Source organism: Coenobita brevimanus, chromosome 83 (genome assembly GCF_032717465.1).
Source record: "Coenobita brevimanus isolate Jiangsu-jjx chromosome 83, ASM3271746v2, whole genome shotgun sequence".
Lineage (NCBI taxonomy): Eukaryota > Metazoa > Arthropoda > Malacostraca > Decapoda > Coenobitidae > Coenobita > Coenobita brevimanus.
In genome coordinates, this window is record NC_137036.1 from 3,977,829 (window position 1) to 3,991,157 (window position 13,329).

General features: G+C 42.7%; 1 protein-coding gene across 1 annotated transcript in view; it reads left to right on the forward strand.

Annotated features, from left to right (window-relative positions):
* Positions 1 to 13,329, forward strand: part of LOC145409857 (major facilitator superfamily domain-containing protein 6-like) — a 73,946-nt gene that overhangs the window by 44,324 nt on the left and 16,293 nt on the right. Inside the window, exons 5-8 of the mRNA XM_080280139.1 lie at positions 4,759 to 4,948; positions 8,559 to 8,727; positions 10,552 to 10,715; positions 12,816 to 13,019. Of these exons, the coding sequence (XP_080136265.1) occupies positions 4,759 to 4,948; positions 8,559 to 8,727; positions 10,552 to 10,715; positions 12,816 to 13,019 (727 nt within the window). The remainder of the gene's footprint in view (positions 1 to 4,758; positions 4,949 to 8,558; positions 8,728 to 10,551; positions 10,716 to 12,815; positions 13,020 to 13,329) is intronic.

Sequence of the window (13,329 nt, forward strand, 5' to 3'; positions counted from 1 at the left end):
GTGGTGGTAGCAGTAATGATTTTGGTTGTGGTAGTGGTGGTTGTAGTTGCTGTTGTTGTGGTAGTGGTGGTGTGGCGGTGGTGGTGTTGTGTGTTGGCTGGTGGTGTGGTGGTGGTGGTGGTGGTGTTGGTGGTGGTGTGGTGTGGTGTGGTGGTGGTGGTGTGGTGTGGTGTGGTGGTGGTGTGATGCATGTGTGGTGTGGTGTGGTGTGGTGGTGGTGGTGGTGTGGTGGTGTGGTGGTGGTGGTACTATAGGTTGTTCACTTAAACTTGGCTCTATATCCTTTCCATAGCACTTCTTCGTGACTAGCATCATATTCTAGCATTCCTCTCTTGTTAAATAAAAAGATGAGTGTTCTAGGCCAAGTCAGAGTGAGCAGAGTATAGTTGTGGTGGTGTGTGGTGGGGATTACAAGCTTCGATGACGTATACGCTTACAAATCCTCTGAGCAGAAGGCTAATCGTCCGCGTGATGTAATTTTCTTCCTACTCTGGTGACCTTGACCTTTGACTCATGACATTGATGAGAGAGAGAGAGAGAGAGAGAGAGAGAGAGAGAGAGAGAGAGAGAGAGAGAGAGAGAGAGAGAAATGCGCATCTGCATTTCTCAGGAAGCCGTGAGTCGGGGTTTTTGGAGAGAGAGAGAGAGAGAGAGAGAGAGAGAGAGAGGAGGTCCAATATGGTAAGCAATAGTTTAAGTGACAGGGGAGATTCCTTTGCACATTTTCCTTATCGATTCATTTTGCACATTACACCTTGCATCTCTTGTATGTAATTCACCTGATGTTAATATCCACCTACCTTACTTAATTAACACAGCTGGAGTATGAAGACGTGCAGGATAATTCGCAAAAGTACACGCGTTAGGGAATAATCAAATACATACATATAGAGAGGATGGAGAGTGAGAGACTAACGAGGAGAGAATATGTGAGTGAGGTGGAGGGAGGAAGAGGGAGGGGGAGGCCAAGGATGAGATGGAGGGATGGAGTGGAGAGGTATACGAGAGGGGTGTGTGCTGGGATCAGGGCAGGGAAATGGCTGAGGACAGGGCGACATGGAGGCGATTTGTTTGTGGCCACCCCTTACGGGATTAAGGCGTCTAGCAATAGATAGATAGATAGATAGACAGATAGAGGAGGAATATTGGCTAACATGCATCCCTTCCCTACCATGATTTGTTGTTTGTCTCTTGCTTCCTTGTTTTTTAGTTCCTTTGTCCATATTATTCTTTATCATCCTGTCTATCGCATCCTGTCTATTTCATTCTATCTATCTCATTCAGTCTGTCTTATTCTATCTATCTTATTCTGTCTCTCATTCTATCGACCTCACTCTGTCAATCTCATTCTGTCTCATTCTTTCGATCTCATACTATCTATCTCATTCTATCTATCTCATTCTATCTATCTCATTCTATCTATCTCATTCTATCTATCTCATTATATCTATCTCATTATATCTGTCTCATTATATCTATCTCATTATATCTATCTCATTATATCTATCTCATTATATCCATCTCATTATATCTATCTCATTCTGTCTATCTCATTATATCTATCATTATATCTATCTCATTATATCTATCTCATTCTGTCTTTCTCATTCTATCTATCTCATTCTGTCTTTCTCATTCTATCTATCTCACTCTATCTATCTCATTCTATCTATCTCATTGCATCTATCTAATTCTTTCCATATCATTCTGCCTCATTCTTTCTATGTCTATCTATTTCATTCTATCTACCTCATTCTATCTGTCTCATTTTATCTATATCTATCGCATTGTGTCTCTCTCATTCTATCTATCGCATCGTATCTATGTCTATCTATCCATCGCATTCTATCTGTCTATCTATCTATCTGCCGCATTCTGTCTACCTGTCTATCTATCTATCGCATTCTATCTCAATCTATCGCATTTTAACTATCTAGCTGCCGCATTCTGTCTACCTGTCTATCTATCTATCGCATTCTACTCTCTATCTATCGCATTCTAATTATCTATCTACTCTATCTATCTATCTATCTACTATCAATCGCATTCTGTCTATCAGTCTATCTGCTCTATCTACACTACTATCTATCTATTTATTCTGTTTATCTATCTATCTAGCTATCTACTCTGCTATCTATCTATCTATCTATCTAGCTATCTACTATACTATCTATCTACTTTATCTATCTAGCTATCTACTATACTATCTATCTACTTAATCTATCTATCTAGCTATCTACTATACTATCTATTCTACTTTATCTATCTATCTAGCTATCTACTATACTATCTATCTACTTTATCTATCTATCTATCTATCTACTATACTATCTATCTACTTTATCTATCTAGCTATCTACTATACTATCTATCTACTCCATCTATCTATCGCATTCTCTCTATCTACCTTTTTATCTATCTGTCTATCTATCGCATTCTATCTATCTCCAGACCATTTTATTCACCTCTTCAGCACAATGACCTGTTCTCCATCTTCACATACCTCAGTGGCAAAAAAAATAATGCTACGGCTCTACACACCCTTCCAGAGCACTTCTTCGTGATTAGCATGGTATTCTAGTGTTAATCTGAAGTTACAGCTCAGCATTCAAGTTGGAGAGGCAGAAATTTTAGGCCAAGTTGGTATAAACACACTATAGGAATGAAAGGGATGATGGTGGCTACACCTTTTTTTTTGCTAGGAAGAAGGAACCAAAGGCTGAGCCCGCATTAACAGTTCCTTCCAAGAACAAAGACAAAAACAATACAAAAGAGAGCCAAATTCAAGATCCATTCATTTCGAGATGCCTGGACACACTGCGTTTGAAGAACTGGAGATCATAGGAAGTAGGAAATACAGACAGAGGGAGACAGTTCCAGAGTTGACCCGTTGCATAAATGAAGGACTGGGAGTAACGGTTAACTCCTGCATTAGAGAGTTGGACAGCTAATTGATGGCCAAGTGTACTCAAACTGGGGGATAAATGTGACTAGTAACCAAGGAGACTCAGCCCTGCCTCCTAGCTAAGGCTTGTTGGATTTCACGCACCCACGCCTGAAACTGTGGTAGTGAAACTGTGGTAGTGAAACTGTGGTAGTGAAATTGTGGTAGTGAAACTGTGGTAGTGAAACTGTGGTAGCGAAACTGTGGTAGTAAAACTGTGGTAGTGAAACTGTGGTAGTGAAATTGTGGTAGTGAAACTGTGGTAGTGAAACTGTGGTAGTGAAATTGTGGTAGTGAAACTGTGGTAGTGAAATTGTGGTAGTGAAACTGTGGTAGTAAAACTGTGGTAGTGAAACTGTGGTAAAATTGTGGTAGTGAGCCAGTTCCGCCAGATAAAACAAACCAAGCAAGAGTAAGTAGTGTACATCCTTTAAATCGTCAGTAATACACCGTGATGGACGCAGGACTAAGGAATAAATGTATGGCAGGCAGTGCAAGGGGCAGGACAGAAGGAAGGAAGGGGTATGGTGTTTTAGTGTACGTTTCCAAACACTTAAGGTCAGGGATGTGTTGTTGTGTGTGTGTGTGTGTGTGTGTGTGTGTGTGTGAGAGAGAGAGAGAGAGAGAGTATTGTGTAAGGACAGAGAAGAAAGAAAGAAAAGAGAAAAAAAATGAACGAGACACACAGACAGATTTCACACACATGCACACACAGACGCCGCGCTGTTATGCAAAGCACACACACACACACACACACACACACACACACACACACACACGTCGCGCTTGCTAGGTGATGCAAAGCACACACACACACACACACACACACACACACACACACACACACACACACACACACACACCACCTCATGCTTCCCGCCCTTGACCCCTTCACCCTCCTTCCCTCTTCCCTCCCTTCCCTCATCCTTCCCTTCCCTCTTCTCCCTCCTTCCCACTTTTCTCTCATTCCTCGTCCCCTTTCCATTCACATAAAGGCAGTGGCTCTGGTGTATAAGGTACACACTCCGCTGGCAATCAAACGGTCACGGGTTCGATTCCCAGGCTAGCCATGAGACCATTAAACGAAGTGAACTTTTGATGATGATGATGATTGTGGTGGTGGTGGTGCGTGTATGAGAGAGAGAGAGAGAGAGAGAGAGAGAGAGAGAGAGAGAGAGAGAGAGAGATGAGGTGGTGGTGGTGCTTGTGGAGGGGTTAAATATATTAAAGTACGAATCAGTGATGTTGATGATGATGATGATGATGATAATGATGAAGGGTGGTGAAAGGAGTCAACCAGCATTAAGGAGAGTGATGATGATGATGATGATAATGATGAAGGGTGGTGAAAGGAGTCAACCAGCATTAAGGAGAGTGATGATGATGATGATAATGATGAAGGGTGGTGAAAGGAGTCAACCAGCATTAAGGAGAGTGATGATGATGATGATGATGATAATGATGAAGGGTGGTGAAAGGAGTCAACCAGCATTAAGGAGAGTGATGATGATAAAGGATGTGTGGTGTTGTGTGATGGTGGTGGTGAATCCCTTTGTACCAGGACAAGTGCCACACAAGAATTTAATCCATCCAACTCTTTCTTGTTTTATTCCAGACCACAGACGTAGAGGGTTCAGCTTGCATTAAGAAAAGTATCGATGATGATGATGATGATGAGAAGGAGGAGGAGGAGGAAAATTGAGGGAAGCAGTATATGGAATGCTGATAATGAGAAGGAGGAGGACGAGGAGGAGGAGGAGGAAATTGAGGGAAGTAGTATATGGAATGCACAAGCCAACACTATTTAATTCCAGGCCACAGTTGTAAGGCAGGCAGCGGATAACACAAATAAAGCTGGTGGTGCTGAGGGATGTGTTGTGATGTGCTATGCTGGTGTGGCTAGTGAGGGCCTCTGCACCAACACCAACACCACACAGGAGCTCAGTCCATCAGCCACATTCTTCTCCTACATGGCCATCAGACTAATCGGCGACATTGCACTGGGTAAGTGTTTGGCGCCATAGAGTTGTTATATATGTGTTAACCTCGGCATTATTGATCCTGTTCTGGTCCTAGGCTTATGAACTGCACCCTTAAATTGCCTTCTTCCTACAGCCCACCACCTTCCTTTTCGAGGTTAGGGTTGAGGGATGCCTTAAGAACCAACCAGCGGAGCCGCCCAGTTATGTAGGTAACACCACTTGAAGGCGTCCCTCTCCTGGCATCATTAGGCCAGGGATGTTTTCCTAAATATCACAACTTTCGTCATACAATCGGACACTACAGATAATGGGAAAGCAGTAACTTAGTTTTATGGCAGGCGGTGAAAATACAGTAAGCAATTTTTCTGTCTGGCACTATGAACTAACAGTAAAAATTAACGTAGATGTGCAGTTTCTGTCTGTGCATTCAGAGAGAACAAGGAAACCGCATACCCAGTCCTGCGATACACACGCTGGGTTGAATTTATATATATATATATATATATATATATATATATATATATATATATATATATATATATATATATATATATATATATATATATATATACTACTGCGTCATAAAGAACCGAGAATCAAAATGTAACAGCCACATGATGTCAATGGTGGCATATGTGAAGGGGTAAAAACCTAGGATGTACATAGTCGTCATCATCGTCGCAATAGTAGTAGTAGTAGTAGTAGTAGTAGTAGTAACCAGATGAACTGACCTGAGAAGTTTCGTTGAAATCCATGTGCTCATTTCCCCCTATTTCTGATCGTTTTTATTTCTGGGAGGGAGGCTGACCCCCCAAGAGTCATTAGGGGGTCACGCCCCCTAAATATCGCATTACGGATGGTCCATTGCACAACAGGCACTATCAACACCATATCTGTCTTCCTTTCACAATATATGAACATTTTTTTAATTTGGTAAGGAGAGCCGACCCCCTAAAAATCATGGCTGGGAAATTGTACAAAGCAGACAACCAGCCAAGTAACCAGACGAACTGACCTCGGAAGCTGCACTCAAATCCATCAAATAGGCTACGTGGAGTTAACACACACACACACACACACACACACACACACACACAGAGGCTGAATCTCGCTGAACTGTATAGGCCGAGTTCCCGAAAATACCATCATGCATCGCGGGATTGATAAATAAATACGTAAAGGCGCATATAAAATGAAATACGGAGATGTGGCGAAATACTGGCTTGCTGTATGAGATGTCTCTTTTATCCATGCTATGTTGGATTATTTTATAGCCAAGGAAAGACTAGTTTGAGCTGGGGGAGTTAGAAATCATCATCATCATCATCATCATCATTATCATCATCATCATTAGCCATTACAAGTCCACTGCTGAACAAAGGCCTCCCCCAACCTTTTCCACGAATTCCTTGACTGAGCCAATCTTTGCCACGTTTTCCCTGCAAATTTCTCTATAGGCTTCATTAAACCCGTCATTTGTAGGTGCCTCTCCTAACATGAATATAAACCCATGTGGTGACAGCAAGAATGAATTACTTATTGGCCTTCAGACTTATCAGCTGGGTTAAGCTACATGAATTTTTGTGGCTCGAGTTATATTTTAATCTTGATACCACCAGGAGATTTACTGAAGTCACTCTGCGTATATCTGTCCCAGCCCTATAATTTTGCCAGTCTATTAACTCCTGCCGGTTGTCTTTTGTACTGTGCTCATGCCTCTGCTCAGTCTTTATTGTTGGTATATTTAGGGAAGATCTCTTATGTGGGTTAGTGAAAGTTACATCTAATTTCTCCATTTCGACAATATTTAGTTCCGAGAGTTGTCAAGTGAGAGCAAAAATAAAATAAAAAATCTAATATATGATTTAATATATCGTTTTTCTTTATTAATTTGTTGTGGGCTTGAGAGAACAGAAAATAATACGCCTTAGAACACACCCCCAGACTTATAAACGAGCACCTTCAAATTATAGTACCCGTTGTATTGAAAAGAGTCTAAATAATTATAGCCTATTGTGTCAGTTTAGGCCAGAGGGTATGATCTGGGCAAGAGTGAGTAAAAAAGAGCCTGAATGTGTTAATACTGCTTCCTTTAACCCCTCCCTGGTTGGAATTACTCTGTCACTCTCTTCCAGCAGAAACAAGATGATTCGATTAAGCGAGAATGGTAATAATGAAGTGATTTTACAGACACCAGATGATTCGATTAAGCGAGAATGGTAATAATGAAGTGGTTTTAGATGATAACCGTCTATACTGAATCTTCCCGTGGCAGCAACAAGGCACACAATGCTTCAGGGGGCTAACATGCCATCCTGCACCAGTACAAAGCTGACTTGGGCCTTCCCTAACTGTACGCAATCGTTTAGTGACAGGTTCCTCTGACACACACACACACACACACACACACACACACACACACACACACACACACACACACACACACACACACACACACACAAATTGTCTGTCGTCAACTGGAGATGAATACTAGAGCTGCACCGAGCACTGAAGAGGTTAATAGTGATAGTATTGACCCTCAGCCTTGAAGACTTAGGGATGTACGTTTAAACCTGGAATTGAGAAGTTGGATGCAGACCCCCCCAAATGTGATGAATTTTGAAGTACTTGATGGTGATGGAACGTATCTGGGCTTCCTGCATGGCTGCTGACTGCACTGTGTGGTATGGGATGCAGGCTAACCATACATAATAACCAACAGGCGTTCCATAAATGACCATCACAAAGTAGAGAGTTTTGCGTTACATTTTGCCAATTAAGATTTGACCACCTATACGTTCACCTAAATAAACCACTCTGGCGTCAACTGGGAGTGAATACTAGAGTTGTACCGGGGATGTGAGGGTTATTGGTGATAGTATTAACACTCAGGCTCCTATGACTCACTCTCAGATGAATAAAATTTTAATTCAGACACTTATGACTCACTCACCTGAAGAGTCTAGTGGTAGTGAGAATGGAGTACCTGTGTTGCCCCGACCATGTGTGTCAATGGCCATTTTTAAAAATTTGACATTACTCTAAAACCAAAAGCGTTGCAGTATTTAGGAAAGCATCTCAGACTGTCAACGTAAACCATCTATACTGAATCTTGTCGTGGGAGCAGCAAGCAGCACAGTGTTGCAGGGAGTTAGCATTTTCATTGCTGTGTATAAATCTTGGGCTGTATTTATAAACTGTCTTAACCTTAAGTTATATGTAAGATTGTTCTCGCTCGTGAGGGTGCATTCACACAGACGCAAAATGTACAGTACTTCTTCTGACGCAAACTGTCTGATCATGTAGGCTGAGAAAAAAATAAAAATAAAAATAAAATATAAGTTAATATCATTGGTTCACTTTCTGGCCATTCTGTTTCTCAGCGACAAGTACATGATGTGTGTCGATAATAAAAAGTCTTTTCGGAGGAGAGGAAATGAGAAGGACGTTGATATTATAACAACTATATCGGTGCCACCACGTGAAGGCCCTCCCTCTCCAGCACCACAGAAACTGTTTAAATGTTGTACTATTATGGAACATAACCCCAACTTTATCAATGTCTCAGTGTATTATACAGCATATCCTTGACCTGTACCAACCCCCGTGTATACTGACCCTTGCCGTGGCAGCCACCAGCCACACCATGTTCCAGGGCGCTACCATGGCCATCCTTCGCCAGTACAAAGGGGACTATGGCCTCCAGGGGCTGTACGGCAACATGGGCGCCATTGTGATGACGCCTATATCTGGCGTCCTCATCGACGTCGTCTCGGGCATCACCGGACGCCAGGATTTTAGGTACGTAGCCTTGTGGTCTAGTGGGTTAAGGCTGTCAAACTAGACTAACGTCATATCCGTCATTGTGGCTCCTGTGCTGGTGTGCATATCGGTGTCTTCTCGTGCATCAGCGGACCCTAGGAGTGTTGATACGTAGCCTGGTGGTGTAGTGGGTTACGGCCCTCCAGATGGATCAAGGTCTGAAGGGATTATTTGGGTTAAGTGCTCATTATAGTCACTTCTCTGGTCTCAACGGAAGCAGAATTAATCCAGCCATCCATCCATCATCCAATCCTACGTTGCCCCATGAGGAGCGTAGGAGCCCGGGGCTTGGCAGTTGGTCCTGACATTTAAGATGAGAGTGACCAACCTCACTCATCCCTGAGTGGCATTATGTGAGCATAAACCCCAACCATCCCTTGGATATAAACCTTCACCGGCTCAATCTGACTGGAGCACAATAATTACCCACTAAACCACCAAGCGCCAAAATTTGGTTATATGGTTACCACCCAGCGTAGTAAATAGTTTCCTGGTGTATAGGAATCCATTTGGCTTGTCACTCTGTGTAGAGTCACCCATAGGCAGAAGGAAGAGGAAAGAATGAAGGAAAGAAAGACAGAAGAGGGAGTGTAAAGTCACGCGTAGGCAGAAGGAAGAGGAAAGAATGGAGGAAAGACAGACAGAAGAGGGAGTGTAAAGTCACCCGTAGAATTACCGGTGCATAAATATAATAGATGCCTGGTGGCTTAGTGGATTAAGGTGGTTCAGCCAGGTTTCGGTGACTCTTCTTTAACCTCGGTGGTATAGTGATAATTCCTGTACCTATCCTGCTTAGTTAGGTCTTCTTTGGCATCAGTGGACGGCAGGATTCACAACAAAATTTCCTTTCAAGATCTGTTGCAGGGTCCAGCACACACAGGCGTACAGAAAGACAGGTATAACGAGGCACGTATTTTATTTATTAACATATTTTATTCCTGCCAACTTTAAACGAGTTAATTAAGATGTGGACAGAATTTTCGAACAGGAGAGGTTACACACAAGTCTTTATTAACCTTTCCTTTGCTGCGTCACTCGTCTAAGTTAAATAAATCGTCTAGTTGTGGCAAAAATAATTACAAAGAAAAGTAACTGTAGCGAAGATGTAAAGATGCGACAGGACTCAATGGGCTAACCAGTGCACTGCCATGGCCCATCGTTTTATTGTAATCCTACCGCCTCCACACGATTCTCTTCAGTTTAAGACAACCCTAGCATGTATTCAGTATGGACGGTGGGTGTTAGCGCCGAAGTGGTGGCATGTGGAGGTGAGTAGGAGGACTACTGGACCTTGGGATTGGCCCTGAAGCCTTTGACCAGAGTCGGACACTTAAAAAAAAAAAAAAAAAAAAAAAAAGTCGCCTGGATGCAGTAGAAATTAAACATACATTGGTATCAGATCAAGGGGTTACTTCACCTTTTTTCCGGCACTGTACTAAGGACACGACCCTCTCAAAATTGGAAGAACTCTAGTATTTTATTCCGGTTAACGTTAGAATTTTGTTCAGGTGTTAGTTATCCATCGGAGCTCTGGTACAAAATTCATTTCCAGTTAAGGATGAACGATTTTATTTACCTGAGTGATTCATAGACGCCTGAGAGTGTTACTTAGTGTACAGGTAGCCCTTTCACGGTTAGCACAACTCTAGTACTCTATTCTACCTGACGCCTCACGATTCACGGTGAGTCAGGAGTCTAGGTGTTAATGAAGGTAGATTAGAGTGAGTCAGGAGCGTGTGTTGATAGCCTAGAGTCAGTCACAGGAGTCTAATAATGTTCCTGTCTTTGGTCCTTGTTCCCCAGACCCGCCTGCTTCCTGTACTTTGGTCTGAAGCTTGTGGCAGCGATGGTCATTATGGTGATGGACCTGGACTTCCGTATGCCATCGGACAAGGTGACCAGGGACTTCAAGGCGCTACTGAAGAATGCGGAAGTGATCACGTTTTTGGTGGTCATGTTAATTACAGGTGAGATTCAGGTGAGATTTAGTACATAGCGCCGTCACTCTGAACACCAGGATCACCCTTGAAAAGACTCAGTATGACCATCTTCACACACACGCACACACACACACACACACACACACACACACACACACACACACACACACACACACACACACACACACACACACACACACACATACTCGGACATATCTAACATGAAGTAAAGTATATCAAGAAATTTACACAGCCCATAACATACTCTGCTTCAGATATATCGCTGAGTTCCGCGTCTCTGTTTTACGTGTTTTTTACTGCTTGTTGGGTATACTCACTTCACCTTAGCTTGGCTCAGATTTTCGTTCTATTATAACTTACTTCACGTAGCTGAGTGGCAGAATAAGAAAATATAATGGCTCAACACCCTTTCCTTAGCGCTTCTTCGTATCATATTCCAGTGTTAATCTCCTGTTAGACCTCAGCACTGAAGATGGAGAGATGACAATTTTAGGCCAAGTTAGAGTGGAAAGAGTATAGTTCCTTTCTTTCATCTGATGCTGCTAGAGCCTCTCCCACGCTGATAAATTTTTCAAGTTGGGTCTGAGACTTGAACATTCAGCAACAGCTTCTTTCTCTCGTGACAATACTTTACCTCAATGTTTTTCGCGTCATTATCGCCAGCCTTTCTACCGATATTACACACTTATGCCATCACTAAGGACGCTGTGCTAGATATTGAAATTCATAAGATGCAGTAGTTAATTACAGTGGCTAATTATACAGCCATCATTACCTCCTGACTTCCTTAGTTGGCGCGTATATCCACCTGCCAATTTCTTCCTCCCCCCCCCCTCTCTCTCTCTCTCTCTCTCTCTCTCAGTTGATTATACTCAGCATAGGAGACAGAGGAGGTTTGGGGTTTTGTCCTTCATTACTATATAGTATATAGATAGATAAAGGTAAACTTATGGTCACTAGCCCTCCGTAAACCCTCTTCGTCGTTTCCATTACATAGGGAACACTTGGGTTAGTAAATGGTTGCCTGGTTTACACAAGTCATAGGGAGGAAGTTCAACACTGGGAGAATGCCTGATCAGCGCCCCTACCTAACGTATGCCGGCAATCTGTACCCACCTCTTCCGGAATTTCGGCGAATGGCTATACATACATACATACATACATACAGTACGTACTTACAAAAATATATGATAAACCATAAAGTAGTGATGTTTATAATAATAGCATGGGACTTATATCAGTGTTAAATAGGTTTTGACAGTGTGGTAAGTGGTAGCAGAAAGCTTGCTACCACTAAGAGTGAAGTGTGGCTACAGACTTGGTAACTACTCACACAATCATCACTCTTAGGCAGGGAACTCAGCACCAGTAAACAGGAGCAAAACCCCTGCTGAGAACCACGCATTGTCAAAACTCTTAATACACAACCAATTTTTTTCTCGAAGCGGTGTCCAGCAAGTGTAGGGAAGTAACTACAGTGGCTCCTTTTGGCTCTTGGTTGAGCTTGAGGTCCACAGAGAATACAAGTTGTAGGCTACCATGGCTAGTCTTAGTATGGGACACCTTAAGAGGACTCATGGCGTTAACTGATCTGAGTCTGGAATAACACCCTAATTATCTTTCCCGCCAGGTGCATTCTCTGGCCTGGAGGTACCTTCGTCCTTGGGCTACTTCAGGATGTAGGTCCCCAAAAGTCCTGATTACAAGTCTGTTAAAGCTCATTGATAAAGCTGACCTGCCAGTTTCCCCCACTTTGTAGCGCGCAAGTTGTATAGAAAAAGTCACTGTATTATGGAACACATCCATGTCTTATAATGACGACTGCCTGTCATGTTGTTCCTTGTGCTTTATGTATGTGATGTGGTTTGTATGGATGTGTACGACTTTGTGCATTTTTTTTTACTTATTACAGTTTTACTTATTGATTATTTTTAGGCAGCTGGTGATGTAAGGGGTTATGGCGCTCTGACCAGACGTGGCTCTTAGAGATTTAAGTCCAAAAGAATTGTTTGCACCTTTAATGGCCCCTGCCCAATACGCCTCTAATGGGGCAGTAATGGTATGGATGAAAGGTGAACTAAAATTACCACAGAAATGACTTTGTAGGAGCAATCTTCGGCCTGCTGGAGACGTTCCTGTTCTGGCTGCTTCAGGATCTTGGCGCCAAGAAATCCCTGATGGGCATCACGGTGACGGTGGGTACCAGTGCCGGCATCCCCATCCTGGTGGCGTCTGGCTACATCATCAACAAACTCGGCCATGCCAACACCATCATCCTGGGACTGGCCTTCTATGCCATCCGTATGATAGGTACGTCACACCTAATGCCTTCAGGACGGTGACGCCTCATGTACTGTGTTCTTACTGCCTTTGGACGTCACACTTAATAACTTCAGTCAGGTGACATCTTTCTTACTACCTTACTACCTTTAGACAAATGTATTATTCTTACGACAGACTTTTCGATCTGGATGAGTTGATAGAGTATAGCCTCTACCTCTGCACCTCTGTGCTACCAAGAGTATCCCAGTAAGCTGAGTAGAAGTGTCTGCAGTAAAAAAACATATTATCGGATTGTTAGAGTTAACCGCGGTAAAACTGCATACACTTTATATGAAAA